The sequence below is a fragment of the Plasmodium sp. gorilla clade G2 genome (genome assembly GCF_900097015.1).
Source record: "Plasmodium sp. gorilla clade G2 genome assembly, contig: PADLG01_00_12, whole genome shotgun sequence".
NCBI lineage: Eukaryota > Apicomplexa > Aconoidasida > Haemosporida > Plasmodiidae > Plasmodium > Plasmodium adleri (nom. inval.).
In genome coordinates, this window is record NW_021628859.1 from 11,658 (window position 1) to 32,283 (window position 20,626).

The 20,626-nt window shown below is 25.0% G+C and overlaps 2 protein-coding genes across 2 annotated transcripts; both read right to left on the reverse strand.

The window, feature by feature from the left end:
• Positions 1-541: 541 nt before the first annotated feature.
• PADL01_0011400 (erythrocyte membrane protein 1, PfEMP1, putative) lies at positions 542-1,501 on the reverse strand (the record flags this gene model as incomplete). The annotated part of the gene is made up of 1 exon (XM_028680359.1): positions 542-1,501. The coding sequence occupies one exon, from the start codon at positions 1,499-1,501 to the stop codon at positions 542-544; it is 960 nt and encodes a 319-aa protein (XP_028541137.1).
• Positions 1,502-9,886: 8,385 nt separating this feature from the next.
• PADL01_0011500 (erythrocyte membrane protein 1, PfEMP1, putative) lies at positions 9,887-19,196 on the reverse strand (the record flags this gene model as incomplete). Its single annotated transcript, XM_028680360.1, has 2 exons — positions 9,887-9,889; positions 9,978-19,196. 2 exons carry the CDS (start codon positions 19,194-19,196, stop codon positions 9,887-9,889), a joined length of 9,222 nt encoding a protein of 3,073 aa, XP_028541138.1.
• Between the last annotated feature and the right edge of the window lie 1,430 nt (positions 19,197-20,626).

The following is a 20,626-nucleotide window of genomic DNA, read 5'->3' on the forward strand; positions in this document are numbered from 1 at the left end:
TTTTTATATAATATATATCTCCACAAATAAATTAATTTATTCAACACATATATATATTACATTAATTTTTATATAATATATATCTCAACAAATAAATTAATTTATTCAACACATATATATATATATATAATTCATATATTTCATCTTTATGAAAATGTTTTGTGCATATCATATATATATGTAATGAAACACAAAATATAATTAAAATGTTTAACTATATTATTCAAAAAAACATTTAATAAAAAATATATATATATATATATATATATATATATAATATTTGTAAATTATTATATGTTACTATACATAAATAAAAAAAAAAAAAATAATAAAATAATGTTCAAATCAATTTAATTAATGAATTAAAAACCATTATATTTTTTTTTTTTTTATAAATGAATTTTAATAAATATTTTTTTTAAAACACACAAACAAATTAATATATATATATATATATTATATGGATTAATTATTTTATTAAAATTAGGATTTATATATATCTTCGGTCACAAATATATCCAAGAAATATATCCAATTTTTATCATAATAAATTTTCATCACTACTATTTTCGAACGAATCCATATCATCCAAATAAGTATATCTATTAGTATCACTAATATCCATATTAGATCTAGGGGTCATATCACTACTTATTTCTATAGAAACGTTGGTATTTAACAAGTTGTGTGTAGTGTGGACGTTTTCCACAGGTATATTATTATCCGGTTTGTTTTTCCACTGGTTATTTCTATGTCTATCTAACCATTTATCATATAAATTCAATTGGTTCAGTATCGGATCACCACTTATTGGTTTTGCAAAAATATTGGAATTTGTTTTTTTCGGATGTTTTGTTCCAAATAATTCGTTTTCTTTTCTTTTCAACAACTCATCATATATATCATTACCACTATTTAACGAATCATTAATTAGATCTATACCACTATATAAACTATTATATGTCGGAGTATTAGTGCTAATATTTTCCGGAATATTCCAATCAATATTATAAGTTATATCACTATTACTATATAATTTTCTATCTTGAATGGATGTAATAAAAGGTTTTTCTTCCATATTATTTCCCAAAATATTAGGTTGTGTATCCATATAGATCTTATCATCAATGATATTTTCATTAGGTAAATCCTTTTGTATATTTTGTAAATATTGTGAAATAAAATCCTCTTTTAGTTCATTCCATTCATCATCTATGGGTATATGACTTGGTATGTCACCACTAGGTATGTCACCACTATTTGTTGTGGTACCACTTTTGCTAGGTTTTAGTACCACTTCGATCAAAGTTTTATATTTAGGACTACGTGGTACATATAAATCTATCTCTTCATATTCACTTTCTGATGATGAAGTGATATCAGATGTATCAGTTGTTACCACATAGTTATCACTATCATTATCATTTTCCACATATATGTATGTTTTGCCTTTATAACGACTATAAGGTATGTATCTATTGGTGGAGGTTTTTGTCGGCATCGCCTCATCATTTTGGGGTATATTAAGAACACGAAAAATATCGGTAGAGGTAGTCGGGGTTTTTTTCTAAGAAAAACAAACACATATATGTATGTGAATATATATATGTAGGTATGTGGGTATAGGTATATAGGTATGTGAATATATATATGTATATGTGTGGGGGTATAAATATATATGTATGTTTGGGTATATATATGTATGTATGTGAATAAATATAGGTAATTGTTTTTTTTTTTTCTCATTTTTTATTTTAACTTCATTTTTCTTTCATAAAATTTCTCATTTTGTATTTTAACTGAATTTTTTTCTCATGATTTTTATTTAAATGAATTTTATTTTCAATTTTTTTTCTGATAAAATTCCTGATTTTTTAGTTTAACTATGTTTTTTTTCTCATGATTTTTATTTAAATAAATTGTTTTCTCATTTTTTATTTTAACTAAATTTTTTTTTATATTTTTTTTTAACTAAATTTTATTTTCAATTCTTTTTTTATTTTTAGTATTTTTAATAAATTATTTTTTCAATTGTTTTTTTTCTAACTGAATTTTTTTTTTTTATTTTAACTAAATTTTTTTTTTTATTTTAACTCAATTTTATTTCCAATTTTATTTTTTTCTTCAATTTATAAAAATTTTCATTTTTATTTTTATTTTCAAATTTTTTTTTTTTTTTCTATATTAACAATATTTTTTTTTTTTGAATATTTTAACTTCATTCTATATATATATAATTTATTTCTCTTCACATATATATACCCCCACATATCATACATATACACATACACGTATACCACATATATATTTACCACACATATATATATCACCACACATATATATATATAACCACCACATATACCCCGCCCACGAAGATATATATCCCCCGGGGGAGGGGGGCGACCCGCGCACAAATATTTATAAATATATATATTTTGAATATATATATACATATACATATATTCACAATATAGGAACATATATGCATATATATACGCTTATATGTATATATATAGTGTATATATATGCGTTTATGTTTTTATATCATGTATATATGTATACATATATATATATCCAACATATATATATTTAGAGATATTTGTGTGTCCGGATATATATCTTCGTGGGGTATGTATATGTGTGGGGGATATATATATATGTGTGGTGGTGTATATATGTGTTGGGGGTGTATATATATGTGTGAATGGGGTATATATGTGTGTGGGGGTTTATATATAAATATATATAGGTTTGGGTATAATTATGTATGTATTGGTATATTTATTTATATATATAGATATATTTTTTTTTTTTTTTTCTCATTTTTTATTTTAACTTAATTATATATATATATATATATATTTTTATTTTAACTTGATTTTTCTTTTTATCATTTTTATTTAAATGAAGTGTTTTTGTATTTTTTTTTTTTTTTGATAAAAGTTTTTCTCATTTTGTATTTTAACTCAATTTTATTTTCAATTGTTTTTTTTTTTTCCAATGTTATTTCTTTTTTTAAATTTTAAAATATTTTTATATATATTTTTTTTTTTTTTTCTGATACAATTTCTCATGTTTTTTTTTAACTGAATTTTTTTTTGTATATTCTTTTTTATAAAATTTCTGTTTTTCTATTTGAACTTAATTTTTGTGTATTTTTTTCTATCTAAAAAAAATTATCAATTTCACTTTTATATTGAAATCTGTGAAATATTTATTTTTTCTCTCTCTCTTTCTTTTTTTTTTCTTAATTTTTTTTAACACAATTTGTTTAACTATATATTCTTTTTTATTTCAATAAATTTTTTTATCAATATATTTCTTTTTTTTTCTTTCAACAAATTTGTTTATCTATATATACTTTATATTTCAACAAAATTATTTCTATATATTTTATTTTTTAACAAAGTTGTTCCTATATATTGTATTTTTTAACATAATTTTTTTTTCTATATAATTACTTTTTAACACAATTTGTTCCTATATTCCTTTTTTTTTATTTCAACAAATGTGTAACTATATATTCCAATTGTTAATAAAGTTGTTCCCATATATTCTTTTTTATTTCAAAAAATATGTTCCTATATATTCTTTTTTATTTAACCAATTTTTCTTAACTATATATTCCTTTTATTTTAACATAATTTTTGTTACTATATATTTCTTTTTTTTTATTTCAACAAATGTTTTCCTATATATTTCTTTTTTTTAACATAATTTCTTATCAATATAATTTCTTTTTAACACAATTTGTTTATCTATATATTTCTTATTTTTATTCCAACAAATTTATTCCCATACATTAATTTTTTTAACACATTTATTCCCATATATTTTTTTTTATTTCATCAAATTTTTTTAACTATATATTCCTTTTATTTTAACATAATTTTTTTATCTTAATATTCCTTTTATTTCAACTAAATTGCTTCCATATATTTCTTTTTCTTATTTCAACTAAATTGTTCCTATATATTCCTTTTTTATTTGAACAAATGTGTTACGATATATTTTTTTTTTTTTAAGTAAATTTTTTTTTGATATTTTTTCTATTTAAAAAAATTATCAATTTCATTTTAATTTTGAAATGTGTTAAAATATATTTTTTTTCCTCTCTCTTTTTGTTTTTTTCTTATTTCAATTAAATTGTTCCCATATATATTCCTTTTTTTTATTTCATCAAGTTTTTTTAACTATATATTTCTTTTTTATTTTAACATATTTGTTACTATGTATATCTTTTTTCTATTTAAACAAATTATGTTCCCATATATTATTTTTATTTCAATTAAATTATTTCTATATATTCTTTTTATTTTAACAAATATATTTGCACATACTTTTTTATTTCACCAAAATTATATATATATATATATACTTATTATTTTAACCAAGTTATTTTTATATATTCCATTTTTTAACAAATTTGTTTCTATATATTTTTTCTTAACACATTTTTTTATCTATATAATTTGTTTTTAACAAATGTGTTCCTATATATTCTTTTTTATTCTAACAAATATATATATCTATATACTTTATATTTCAACAAACATATTCCCATATATTCTTTTTTTTTCTATTTGAACTAATTTTTTTAACTATATATTTCTTTTTTTATTATTTCAACAAAATTATTTCTATATATTCCATTTTTTAACAAATTTTTTTAACTATATATTTATTCTTTTCTATTTCAACAAATGTTTTCCTATATATTCCTTTAATTTTAACATAATTTTTCTATATAATTTCCTTTTAACACATTTATTTCTCTATAATTTTTATTTCAACAAATTTATTCCCATATATTCTTTTTTATTTCAACAATTTTGTTCCAATATTCTTTTTTTTATTTCAACAAATGTGTAACTATATATTCCATATTTTAACATAATTTTTTTAACTATATATTTCTTTTTTTATTATTTCAACTAAATTATTTCTATATATACTTATTATTTTAACAATTTGTTTTATCTATATATATATTTTTTTTTTCTTTCTTTCCACTAAATTGTTCCCATATATTCCTTTTATTTTAACAAATGTGTAACTATATATTTTTTTTTTTTTATTTTAATTATTTCCTTATAAAATAATTTCTCATTTTTAGTTTTAACTGAATTCTCTTTTTATTTCTATTTAAAAAAAATTTTCATTTTCATTTTAATTTTGAAATGTGTTAAAATATTTTTTTTCTCTCTATCTTTTTTTTTTTATTTTTGCTATATATTCCTTTTTTATTTTAATAAATATATTTATATATAGTTATTATTTCAACAAAATTATTCCTATATATTCCATTTTTTAATAAAGTTGTTCCCATTTATTCTTTTTTATTTCTAACAAATTTATTTCCATATACTTTTCATTTTAACAAATTTTTTAACTATATATTCCACTTTTTAACAAATTTATTCCCATATATTTTTTTTTTAACAAATATGTTTCCATATATTCTTTTTTTTTCTTTCAATAAATATTTTTCTCTATAATTATTATTTGAACTAAATTATTCCTATGTAATTTTTTATTTCAACATATTTATTTCCATATATACTTTTTTATTTCACCAAATTTATTTATCTATATAATTTCTTTTTAACAAATGTGTTTCCATATATTCTTTTTTATTTCACTAAATTTGTTACTATGTATATGTTTTTACTATTTAAACAAATTATGTTCCCATATATTATTTTTATTTCAACAAAAGTGTAACTATATATTCCTTTAATTTTAACACAATTTTTTTAGTTATATATTTCTTTTTTTTATTTCAACAAAATTATTTCTATATATTATATTTTTTAACAAATTTGTTACTATGTATATCTGTTTTTAACAAATTTATTTCTATATATACTTATTATTTCAACAAATTTACTTATATATATATAATATTTACTTGAACAATTTTTTTTTATCTATATATTCCTTTTTTTTTATTTTAACAAATATATATCTATATATTTCTTTTTTATTATAACAAATTTATTTCCATATATTTATTATTTCAACAATTTTCTTTTCACATATACATATTTTAAGAAATATGTTCCTATATATTCCTTTTTTTTCTTAACAAATTTTTTTAATTATATATTCCTTTTTTTATATTCCAACACAATTTATTTCCATATAGTTATTATTTCAACAAATTTGTTACTATGTATATGTTTTTTCTATTTGAACAAATTGTTTTCCTATACATTCTTTTTTTTATTTCAACAAAATTGTTTGCATATATATTCTTTATTTATTTAAACAAATTATGTTCCCATATATTATTTTTTACTTCAACTAAATTTGTTTATCTATATATTTCTTATTTTTATTCCAACAAATTTATTCCCATACATTAATTTTTTTAACACATTTATTCCCATATATTTTTTTTTTATTTCAATAAATTTTTTTATCAATATATTCCTTTTATTTTAACATAATTTTTTTATCTTTATATTCCTTTTTTTTTTAACAAATTTGTTTCCATATATTCTTTTTTCTATTTCAACGAATTTTTTTTAACTATATATTCTTTTTATCTCAATAAATTTGTTCTTATATATTTCTTATTTTTATTTCACCAAATTTAATTATATATATACTTATTATTTCAACAAATTTGTTCCCATTTATATTCCATTTTTTAACTAATTTATTCCGATATACTTTTTTTTCTAACAATTTGTTACTATATATTACTTTTCTTAACATAATATTTTTATGTACATATTTCTATTTGTAACAAATCTATTCCCATATATACTTATCATTTCGCCACATTTATTTCTATATATTTCTTTTTTTCTATTTCTAACAAATCTGTTCCCATATATTCTTTTTATCTCAATAAATTTGTTATATATTTCTTTTTTTTATTTCAACATATTTATTTCTATATATTCTTTTCTTTTTTTTCAACAAATTTGTTACTATGTATATCTATTTTTAACATAATTTCTTATCAATATAATTTCTTTTTAACACAATTGTTTCTATATAAGTTTTTTTTAACAAATATATATCTATATATTTCTTTTTTATTATAACAAATTTATTTCCATATATTTCTTTTTTCTATTTCAAAAGAATTATTTCTATATACTTATTATTTGAACAAATTTTTTTCAACTATATATTCGTTTTATTTTAACATAATATTTTTATGTACATATTTCTTTTTTCAACAAATGTGTAACTATATATTCCTTTTATTTTAACAAATGTGTTTCAACATATACTTATTATTTCAACAAAATTTTTTTAACTATATATACTTATCATTTCAACAAATGTGTTCGTATATATACTTTTTATTTTAACGAATATATATGTATATTCTTTTCTATTTCAATAAATTTATTCCCATATATACTTATTATTTCAACTAAATTGTTCCCATATATTTGTTTTAATTATTTTAACAAATATATATCAATATATTCCTTTTATTTTAACACAATTTTTTTTTTTATATAATTTCTTTTTAACACATTTGTTCTTATATATTTCGTTTTTCTATTTCAACAAATTTAGTTTTATATATATAATATTTACTTGAACAATTATATATATATATTCCTTTTTTTTATTTCACCACATTTATTTCTATATATTCCATTTTTTAACAAATAAGTTACAATATATTTGTTGTTTTCTATTATTTCAACTAAATTATTTCTATATATACTTATTATTTTAACACATCTTTTACCCTAAATATTTCTTTTTTTTATATCAACAAATATATATCAATATATTTCTTTTTTTTATTTTAACATAATTTTTTTATCTATATATTCCTTTTATTTTAAATAATTTGTTACCTTATATTCTTTTTTTTCTTTTAACAAATTTGTTACTATGTATATCTGTTTTTAACAAATTTATTTCTATATATACTTATTATTTCAACAAATTTATTCTCATATATACTTATCATTTCACAAAATTTTTTTATCTATATATTTCTTTTCTTTTATATTTCAACACAATTTTTTTTAACTATATATTCCTTTAATTTTAACACAATTTTTTTATTTATATATTTCTTTTTTTTTTATTTCAACAAATGTGTAACTATATATTTCATTTGTTAACATAATTTCTTATCAATATAATTTCTTTTTAAAATATTTCTTCTTATATATTTCTTTTTTTTTATTTCAACAAATATCTTCCTATATATTCCATTTTTTAACAAATTGTTTTATCTATATATTTTTGTTTTTTATATTTAAAACAAAGTTGTTTTCCTATATATTTCATTTTTTAACAAATTTATTCCCATATATACTTATTATTTCACTAAATATTTTTATCTATATATTCCATTTTTTTTTTAATTATTTTATGATAAAATATTTTCTGATTTTTTATTTTAAGTGAATTATATATATATATATATATATATATATATATATATTTATTTCAACATAATTTTTATGTTAATAATTTTTATTTAAATGAATTGTTTTTATATTTTTTCTAATAAAATTTGTTCTCAGTTTTTATTTCAATTGTTTTTTATTTTGTATTTTTTATCAAATTTGTTATCTATATATTTCGTTTTTCTATTTAAACAAATTATGTTCCCATATATACTTATCATTTCACCAAATTATTTTTGTATATTCTTTTGTATTTTTATGAAGTGTGTTCCCATATAATACTTTTCATTTTAACAAAATTTTTTAAATATATATTCTCTTTATTTTTTTTTTTTTTATTATTTTCTGATACTCAAATTTGTTCTGATTTTTTTATTTTAACTGAATTGTTTGTGTATTTTTTACCTATTTAAAAAAATTATCATTTTCATTTTAATTTTGAAATGTGTTAAAATATTTTTTTTTTCCTCTCTCTCTTTCTCTTTTTTTGTTTTTTAATTTCAACTAAATTGTACCCATATATATTCCTTTTTTTTTTTTTTTTTTAATTATTTTCTGATACAAAATTTGTTCTCATTTTTTTTTCTAAGAAATTTTTTTTTAATTATTATATGATAAAATATTTTCTGATTTTTTATTTTAACTGAATTTTTTTTTGTGTATTTTTTTTCTAATAAAATATTTTATCACTTTTTATTTTAACTGAATTTTTTTTTATATTTTTTTTCTTATAAAATTTCTCATTTTTTTTATTTTAACTGAATTTTTTTTTGTGTATATTTTTTTTTTATAAAATTACTCATTTTTTTAATTGAATTTCTTTTGTGTATTTTTTTTTTTTCATAAAATTTCTCATTTTTTTATTTTAACTGAATTTTTTTTTTGTGTATATTTTTTTTTCATAACATTTCTCATTTTTTAATTTTATTTTAACTGAATTTCTTTTTTTTATATTCTTTTTTTTCATAACATTTCTTATTTTATAATTTTATTTTAACTGAATTTTTTTTTTTGTATATTTTTTTTTTATAAAATTTCTCATTTTTTTTATTTTAACTGAATTTTTTTTTTATATTCTGTTTTTCTAATAAAATATTTTGTGATTTTTTATTTTAACTGAATTTTTTTTTTGTGTATATTTTTTTTTCATAACATTTCTCATTTTTTTTATTTTAATTGAATTTCTTTTTATATTCTTTTTTTTCATAACATTTCTCACTTTTTAATTTTATTTTAACTGAATTTATTTTATTTTTTTTTTGTTTAAAAATATTTCTCATTTTTTTATTTATATTTTTAAAATTTTCTGAAATTATTTTATCTGCTTTTTATTTTATCTCTTTTTTATTTAAAAAAAAAATTTCTCATTTTTTTATTTATATTTTTAAATTTCTGAAATTATTTTATCTATATATACTTTATTATTTCATCAAATATATTCCAATATATACCTTATATATATATATATATATCTATTTTCTTTTTTCTTACTATATTTCAATATATAAATACATATATATAAATACACATATTTACCACATAAAAAAACACACATACACACATATAAACATCTCTTACCTTCAAATAAAACAACAAAGCAATCGCTCCTAAAACAAAACTTATCCCCACAGGAGGAAGGGTGGATAACGACACGGTTTCGGGTGTAACACTAGGTTGTGATGGGGCTCCTCCAGGTGTTACGGGTGGTGCAGGTTGAGGTGGTCCACTAGGGGCTGAGTTTTTTCCACCATCAGATGGCTTAATGATTTTTGTAAGTTTATCCAAAACATCTATTGTTACAGATGTTGCAACATCTTTTGCAATTGGCATTACAACATTTGTTCCAAATTTTAATCCAGCTTCTGCAACTTCAGGAATCATAGTTTTAGCAGTTTCAATACCTTTTTCTGTTGCAACTTTAGCATAAATAAAAAAAGTATTTTTTAATTGATCCAACAAATCACTAAAACTTCCACCACCTTTACCAGAAGGATTTGTCGATGGAGGTTTTTTGCACTCACATATATTTTTGTATTGGGTATCATCAAATGTTTCATATGCATCTTTCCAATTATTATTTCCATTATCTGTATGTTTTGAGAGACATTCACATTTAACCTCTTTACATTTCCCTTTCAAATATTCATGAGCTTCTTTATCACCTTGTGAATTTTTAAATTCCTCATATTTTGTTTTTTGTCCAATATAGGCTTGTTTTGTTCCTGAAATAAAATTACTATAATTTTGACAAGCTTTTTTACATGTATCGCCAACATTTCCAGTACCATTAATACAATTAACACTACTACATTTTGTTTTTACTTCTTTTTCTAATTCTTTTTTCCTTTCACAAAAATGTTGAGCCCATTCAGTAAACCATCTCAAAAATTGAGGAGTTTCGTCGATATTATCATATTCTGGACAACTGTTATTAGTTGTTCCTGTAACATTTCCTTTGTAATGACACATCATAACATTCCAAACATGTTTTTTATTTTCTTCCCACCATTCCTTACGATTTTCAGTTTCATTTGTATTACCATTTTGTTTAAATATCGAACTTAATTGTTTTTGTACAAGTTCTAAATCGTCAAATATATCATCGCCTTTCACAATATTTCCAAAATCTGCGAAACTATATTTCATAGCTTGTAATATTTCATCATTATTAGAGTTATAGTACTGACTCAAAATTCTTGCTTCATTGTATGCATCACGAAGAAGATATTTTTTAAATGTATTTTGATCATTAATACTATCAAAAAGTGTTCTAATACTTTTCAAACATAGACGTCTCATCCTTGGAGGAACTAGGATACCTTTATTTTTATCATTAAGATGTTTTAGAAGATTGCTTGTCCAATCATTCAAATCTTTATTAAATGTTTTTCCTCTACATCTATATTTTCTATATTTTCTATCTTTTGCATATTTACTACAATATGTTTGATTACCTGTACCACTACCATTTTGAAAAGGACATGTTTCCAATTCTTTAAATGGATCTTGACTACCACTAGATGGAACACTAGGACCCGCAGGAGGATGAACACTAGGACCACCAGGTTGACCAGGATTACCAGGATCGGGAACAGGTTTTTGACCACCAGATGAATCAGGGTCTTGTTTGGGGTTTTGTCCATTTGTTGTGTTGGTTTGACCAGTTGTTTGACCACCACCTGGATCAATTGGTCGCGGCTGTGGCACAGGTGGTACCACTTTATTGTCACACCCACACTTATCTTTATAATCACTTTTTGTAACATCATCTAAGGATTTAGGTGTATCATTAGATGTAGACAAGGCGTCTTTCATACAATCACATCCATTAGTTGCAACTTTACAAATTTTTTCTAATTTTGTTTTTAAAAATTCTCTTGCATCTTTTGCATCTGTTGCTTCTTTATCCTTTTCATATAACTTCTTTCCTTTATCTTCATTAAATTTGCTTTTTTGTTTATCATATTGGTCTTTCCATTGTGTAATAAATTCTGTATATTTTTTACATTGTTCTTTACACTTTTGTTCATTACCATTTTTATCGCACGTGTTTGTTGGACAAGCGGTACTCAACTTCCCCAACTCCACGTGGTATTTTTTACAGTAGTCTTCGCCCCATTCGGCAAACCATCTCAAAAACTGGAGGTTTTTGCCACTATCACGGTCAACACCTATAGGTTCACCACTAGGGGGGTCGTCACATCCATCAGGTATTTTGTCTTCACCACGTCCTTTTTTGTAACCACAAAGCATAGCTTTCCAAACACATTTCTCGTGATCTTTCCACCACTGTTTTCGTTCCGGACTACCAGGAGCACCACTATTTGTTTGGCTTCCACTGGTAAATATTTTTTTCAAATTACTTTCTGTATTAGTTTTTTCAGGTTCTAACATATCATATCCTACTATTATATCTCTTAAATCAAGAAAACTATATTTTAACGCATTACAAGCTTGAACATCATATTTATATTTTTCATCTGTACTATTGTCATTTTTTGCTTTATAATATTTTCCTAAATTATAACCTTCTGTTGCTGCTACTTCCATTAATTTTTTGGGCAATCCTTCTTTATTAGATTTGTCAAGTCCTTCAAAACATATTCTTTGTCTCCTTGGAGGTATATATACTTCTTGCGGTACAGGATCATCTTTATAGTCATCTTTCACCAAATGCTTATATTCATCATCTTTATTGTTTTGCCATTTAATCCCAGGTGTTCCATTGATATCTTTCATCAACCCTTTACAGTTACTTTCACCCGAAATGTCATCATAATCCGTGTCTTTAATATATTTCTTGCACCCACAATACACATCAACGTCATAATGTGGTTGTGGTGGTGACTGTGCTGGTGGTGGTTGTGTCAACGCGTTGATGTTAGTTTCCACTTGGTTGGTACCACTTGATGTAGTACTACCACATGTAACTGTAAATTTTTCTTTCAAATATTCTTTGGCATTGTCTTCATCATATCCACTAGTGGTTGCTTTTTGTGATGTATAGTATGTTTTTTGTTTATCCCAATGTCCTTTTCTCTCTTTCATAAAATTTGTGTAATCATCACATTTTTTAGTACAGTCGCTATCACATTTTATACCACTATTTTGTGGCTTACACGCTTTCTCCACGTCCTGTAATTTTGTGTGTTTTTCTTTACAATAATCGTCGTACCATTCGGTCAGCCAGCGTAAAAACTGAGGCCGAGAGGCGAATGCCGCGAGGCCGTCAGTGGAAACACTAGATTTAGTGGGATCACCAAACGTCACGGTGTTGTACTCGTTGTTGTTTTTGAGATTTGTTTGAGTAGTTGTATCCATACCTTTTTTTCCATCATCATAACTTAAGGCACACAACATCCCTTCCCAAACCTCTTTTTCAATAGTTTTCCACCATTCTTCAGGTTTTGGGGTCCCACTTTTAAAAACTGCACTTATATTGTCTCTTGCTGTTTTACCCCCATCATTACCTATATCTTTTCCTAAACATAAATCTCTATAATCTCCTAACGTATAGAACATTTGTCTTTTAAATTCTTCAGGGATAGTTCCTTTATTTTTTAAGTTGTCTTCAACACCAGTGTGATCCTGTTTGTATTTATCCCATAACCAATATGTTTCTATTGAAGCGCATTCGATGAGTGCTTTTCTTAAATCTTTTTCTTTTGAGGTTTTCGTAGGATCAAGTTTTGTTAAATTATGTATACATAATTTTTGTCTTCTAGGAGGCATACATGCTCCATTATGATTAGGATCAATCTGAGAGTCACAATTCCAACTTTTATTTTCAAAATTTTTTTTTTCGCACGCAGCTATTTTATGAGTTTGTGGATCTTTAGTCTTAAGTATATTATTCGCTATATCACACGGTTGCTCCTGTGTCCCACTAGGGTTGGGATTTGGCATCGGTTTGGGGGGATTAGGAGTATTGTGGCCACTATCTTTACCGGTACCAGGAGTTTGTGGTTGTTGACCACTATTTGTTGTGTCCTCCACACATGTACACTTATTCACATAGTCCCCATCTGGCGGGTATGGATCTAACGCTTGCGGCATGTCCTCAGTGGCGGCACCACGACTTTGTGGTTGTGACGAGGCCGTTTTCATACAGTTCCCATGTTGATCAAAAAGTTCCAATACTTGATCTAAATATGTATGTGCTGGGGTGTTACTATCCACAACATCTTCTTCGATTTTTTGGGTGGTTTTATCGCTTTGAAATTTTTTTTGTTGTTGATCCCAATGCTTTTTCCATTCATCAATAAATTTTGTATATTTTGGACATTGTTCTTGACACTCACTGCATGGTTTACCACTTTTATCACATGTTGCTTTACCAGTAGCACTACCATTAACCTTACATGTTCTACATTTTTCATGCAATAAAGCTGATTCCTCTTTATATTTTTCACAAAACTCGTCACTCCATTCTGTAAACCAACGTAAAAACTGAGGAGTTATTTCATTATAAAGGATATAATTAGTTATTTCGGATTTTAATATATCAGAGTCATATTGGTATTTTTCATTATTCGTGAGTTTTTGCCGTTCCGTGTCACCACCTTTAATATGATGAGATAGACCACATAACATCCCTTTCCATATATCTAAACCATTATTATCCCACCATTTTTCACGTTCTGTTTCATCAACTTTGCCATTAGGTTGGCCATTTTTTGGTTTAAAAACATTATCTATATTTTGTCTAGCTAATTCCACGTCACCACTACTTTTATTCCCTATATCTTTGTTTAAACACAAATCTTTAAGATCGCCAAACGTGAAAATCATGTGACGTTTAAAATCGGAGGGGATGGTACCACTATCTAATAGTGATTTAAACATATCTTTATTTTTGTGTCCTTTCCCATGTGTTATATAGTACTGCCATGCCAGGAACGTTTCTGCCGCGGCGGTTTTAATAAACGCGGTACGCAAAGTGGTATCGTCACTAATATTTTCTTTTAAGTATGCTATACATAGTTTTTGACGTCTTGGGGGCATACATGCGCCACTTTCACCACTTTTGAACGTATCTTTATCGCAATCCCACTTAGGATAACCTCCATCTTGTTTTTGTTTATCATATTTGTTTTTACAATCACCTACATTACCATTTGCATTAATATTATTAAGTATTGTATCAACTATGGTGCAAGGTGGTGTCAGTGATGAATCCTTCGGTTTAGGTGATGGTTTAGTATGCTGCTTTTCACAATCTCCTTCATATTTATGTGGATATTCCTTAAATACATATTCGTCATTCGTACCACCACTTGTCTTAGTGGTTCCAAATTGTGTCTGTGTCGTGTCGTTGCAGTACGTTCCCCCGCCCATAGATGTCACATAGTCAGACAGGGTATTATACGTGGTTGGGTCGGTAGTGTTACCATCACAGGTGACACCATTTTGGTGGTTTTTTACCTTATTAAAAAATTCATCATTTTGTTTCTGAATTTCATCCTTACCACCACTACTACTACTACCACTATATAAATTATTGTATTCTTTTTCTTGATCGCTCCACTGTTTTTTCCAATCAGTAACATGTGTTTTGTATACTTTGCACATACTTGAACACATAGAGCATGCTACATTTTTTGCTTCACTGTCCTTTTTAGCTTTGTTACACACACCACAATTAAATTTTAGCCACCAAAAATTTCTCTCCAATTGTTTGCAGTAACTTTCGGACCATTCGGTCATCCATCTTAGTCGTTGTGGGATATAATCATCTGGAGGAACGTACGAGTCGCGGCCGCACTTATACCGTTCCCACGTTTTGGTACTGCCACTTGTTGGTATATATAGATCTGCGGTATCTGGAGCGCTACATGTTAGTGCTTTCCATACTTGGTCTCTATTAGCGTTCCACCAGGCCTCACGTAATTTCGAATATTTAGGGTTTTCATCTTTACCACCACTATATTTGGTACCACCTACTTGTTTTTCTATTTTCTCAAATATTTTTTCCAAATACTCCTGTAACCTCTTCATGTCGTCGTTCCCACTCCAAATATCTCTCCCCCTAATTATATCCCCCAAATCTGCAAAACTGTACTTCATAGCATTACATATACCGGATTTGTCACCTTTACTTAGATGTTTTTCCACTATATCGTCGCCTTCAAATTTTGCGGCCAATAACACATCGCCCAAAAACGAGTGGTTATACTTGGTGGGATCAGTAACATTTTGAAGTGGTTGAACACCTTGTTTGCCTAGATTTTCTAAATTTGATGTACACATATGACGTCTTCTTGGGGGTAGTAAAACACCTTCATGTCCATCCCTTACTTTTCCGTTATCTGGTTTCCATTCTTGACCTATAATGAATCTTTGGTTATCTGTGTCTGTTCCTTTCCCTTTACCTGTACAAGGACCATGATGAACACCTGTACCAGGAGTAGGACTATAGTCTCGAACGTCATTTCCATGTTTTTGTATATTAAAATCACAATATCCGTGCGTTTCCAATTTAGGTGCACTATTTTTATTTTTAAATTCTGCTTTTGATAAATCACCCCTCAATTTATCACTATCACCACTTTTATGCAACTGTGACGCTATATCGTGTTGTCTCATATTTGCCGCATCAAGAATTTTGTTCTGAGTACATTTGGGTTTTTCAGGCGGTTTTTGTACACACGTACAATGGGATGTATACGTATGGGGGTATGTTTTAAACGCATAGGTATTGTTACCACTAGTTGTAGCGAAATCTGTTTGTTCTTGACATTCACTTATCAATCCTTCTTCTTTCAAATATTTTCCAGCATTATCATATTTACCACTATTTGGTGGGGGGGTCTGTAAATCTTTCAAGTATTCTAGAATTTTTTTCTCTGCTTCGTCTTTACCACCACTAGGACCATTTTGTTTTGCTTGGCTGTATAAAGTTTCGTATTTTTTTTCCATTTTGTCCCAATTTTTTTTCCATTTTTTTATTTCCTCTTCATATTCTTTGCACTTCTCTTGACATACTGAACATTCATTACCATTTTTATTACACGTTGGATTAGCACCATTAGTACCAGGAGTAGCATTACATTTATCACACTGTGTTTTCACCTCCATATAGTGTTTATATTGTGTCTTACAGTAGTGTTCCCCCCATTCGGTCATCCAGCGGAGGAACTGAGGCCGAGAGGCGAATGCCGCGAGGCCGTCAGTGGAAACACTAGATGTAGTGGTATCACCAAACTTCACATTTCCGTATTTGTACTCATCTTTATTGGTAAGTTCTTTGCGTTTTTTATCCTCGTCATTACCTTTAATATGATGTGAGAGACCACATAACATCCCTTCCCAAATAAGTGGACCATTTGTTGTCCACCATTTTTCAGGTGTGGTTTTTTGTGAACCCTGGCCACTTTTTGAGAAAACTTCACTTATTTTATTTCTTGCCTTCGTCACATGAGGATTCTTCCCTGCATCGTTTACTGATATATCTTTATCCAAACATAAATCTCTTAAATCTCCAAAAGTATACATCATAGAACGTAAGAAGTCGGAAGGTATTTTTCCACTTTTTAACTGGTTCTCTGCTTCACTGTTACCACCATATTTTATATAATACTGCCAATGAACAAATGTCTCTGCTGCTCCTGTTTTAATAAAAGCATTTTTCAAATCATCAGGTTTATTTATATTTTGTGTTTCACTATTATCTGATAAATAATGTACACATAGTTTTTGTCTCCTAGGTGGCATACATGCATTTGTATGACCAGTTTCAAAATGTTTATCTTCACAAGTCCATTTAGGATATGATGTGTCTTGTGCATCCTTAATTTTTGGATTACACCCACCTATTGCACCAGTGTTGGTGTCTTTTGTCTGCATAAGTGATTTCACCACATCACACGGTGTCGAACTATCGCACGCGCACGCCTGTACGTAACCACTAGGGTGATGGCGGAACACATATTTGTCACTAGTAGTATCACAGAATTCTTTTTGTTGTTGACATTCAGTATTTTTTAGTTCTTGCTGTATATATCCTTCAGCAGTAGAATAAGTGGTATTACTCTTATTTTCTTTCTGTAATTTCTTTAAGAATTCATTAAGATATTTCTGATTTTCATCATTACTAGGAGTACTACTACTACTAGATTTTGCTTTTCCATATAATTCTTCGTACTGTTTTTTTTGTTTTTGCCAATCTTCTTTCCATTTTGTAATAAAATCACTATATGCTTTGCATTTATCTTGACATTGTTTACATTTGCTGGTATTACATGTTGTATTGTTAGTACCAGTTTTACATGTGTCACACACCTGTTTCACCTTGTCATACTCGTCTTTTTGTGCCTTGCAGTACCACTCGGACCATTCGGTTAACCAACGAAGACGTTGCGGGATGTAGTCATCAAGTGGACACTTATGAACATTATTGTAATCACAATCTGTGTTTGTTATATTATTTTGTTTTAGTGCACAATCCATTGCTTTCCATATATCTTTTCTGTTAAGTTCCCACCAGTGTTCTCTAAGTTTGGTATATGGATCCTCTTCATTGGAATACGTGATTCCTTGAGTAGCGTTTTTTTTAATTTTATCAAATATATCTCTCAAATGTTTTTGCAAATCTGCGTTACCATTTTCTTTAGTCCATATATCTCTTCCTCTAATTATATCCCCTATATCAGCAAAACTATTACGTACAGATCGACATATTGTCTTCTTATCTTTGGTGTCAGATACAGTACTTTTGCCATTTAGGTTATATTGTTTATAGAGTTCTATTATTTTTTCTGCTTCATATTTTGCTGCTAACATTACATCCCCCAATAATGAATGCTTGGCTTTATCACCTTTAAATCCTTCATATTCCGTTTTCAAATTTTCTAAGTTCGAAGTACACATATCTAATCTTCTAGGAGGAAATAATACTTTTTTGTGCTCTTCATTAACATCGGTACGCGTTTTCCATTGTAGTCCTACAGCAAATCTCTGGTTCGTTTTATCTTTCCCTGTACCTTTTCCGGTACAGGGGCCATCATGGTCAGTATTACCATCAGCCGTAGCACTATATGTACGTTTATCATTAGTATGTTTTTCTTTCTCAAGATTACATGCATCGCTATCCATTTTAGTACCATCCTTTCCAAATTTTGCCTCGGATAAATCTCCTTTCAACTCCCCCTCATTAACATGACCAACTTTACCACCCTCTTTTGCATCCTTGTCTATATTGCTTTGAAAAACCCTTGCTATAGTCTCTACCGTGGCATTTGGTCTACCACTGTTTGTGCCACACGCGGCACTAGAAGAACCAACACCACTCGACGACATTGTGCTTATATGTGGTATGTATATATATATATTATATATATATATATATATATGTATATCACTATCTCTTACATTTGAAATATATTAAATATTTATATTTCTATAAGGTTTTGCCATTTTCAACATATCGTGGTATATATATATATGATATACAATACAGTGGTATATATATATCGTGCACAAATACAGTGGTACTACAAATATAGTGGCATATTATTATGAATAGGAATGATAATATCATTATATTCATAATGAAAATATCATTACAATATACATAATAATATTATAATTAATATACATAATGATATTATTATAATAATGATATTATTATGAAATAATAATATTATTATTATAATAATATTATTATGTATATTATTATGTATATTTGTAATGATATTATATTATTATGAATATAATGATATTATAATTCTTATTCATAATGATATTATTGAAATATACCACTATAGTGTATATATAACAAATACATAAAAATATACGTATATTTATGTTTGTAATTTTAATATTTATTATTGTTTTTCGATTATTTTGTAGTATTATATATATATATATATATATATATATATATATATATATATATATATATATATATATGTAGAATACGTATTTTTTTATACATATATATATATATATGTATGTATGTAAATAGGTATCGATATATATATACATATATATCAAAATAAAAATATAAAAATATATGTTTGTATATTTATATTTGTTCGAAACGTTTCATATAAAATATATATAAAAAACATAATATATTTTTTTTTTTTATAAAAAAATACAAAATACAAAAATAAAAAAAAACAATAACAAAATACAAAATATATATATGTTTATATATGTTTATTTCTCTATGTCCTCTTGGCCTCTTCGTGTCGTCTCCTCGCCTCGTGTCGTCTCGCCAAAAAATTAAATATATATAGTATATGTTGTAGATAAAAAAAAAATATATATATGTATGTATATATATATATATATATATATGTATGTATATATATATATATGTATGTATATATATATATATATATCACGATATGATATGAGATACGAAATATATAAGATTGTATTTTTTTGTATTTTGTGTTTTTTGTATTTTTTTGTATAAGTTGTATAATATATATATATTACAAAATATAAAATATAATTTATTTTAAAATATAAAATAATATGTTTGAATATATTACGAAATATAATATTATATATTATAAAATATAATTATTATGAAATATAAAATAATATGAAATATAAAATAATATGAAATATAAAATAATATGAAATATAATATAATATGAAATATATATAATATGAAATATTAATTTATTATGAAATATAATTTATTATAAAATATAAAATAATATGAAATATAATATGAAATATAAAATAATATGAAATATAAAATAATATGAAAT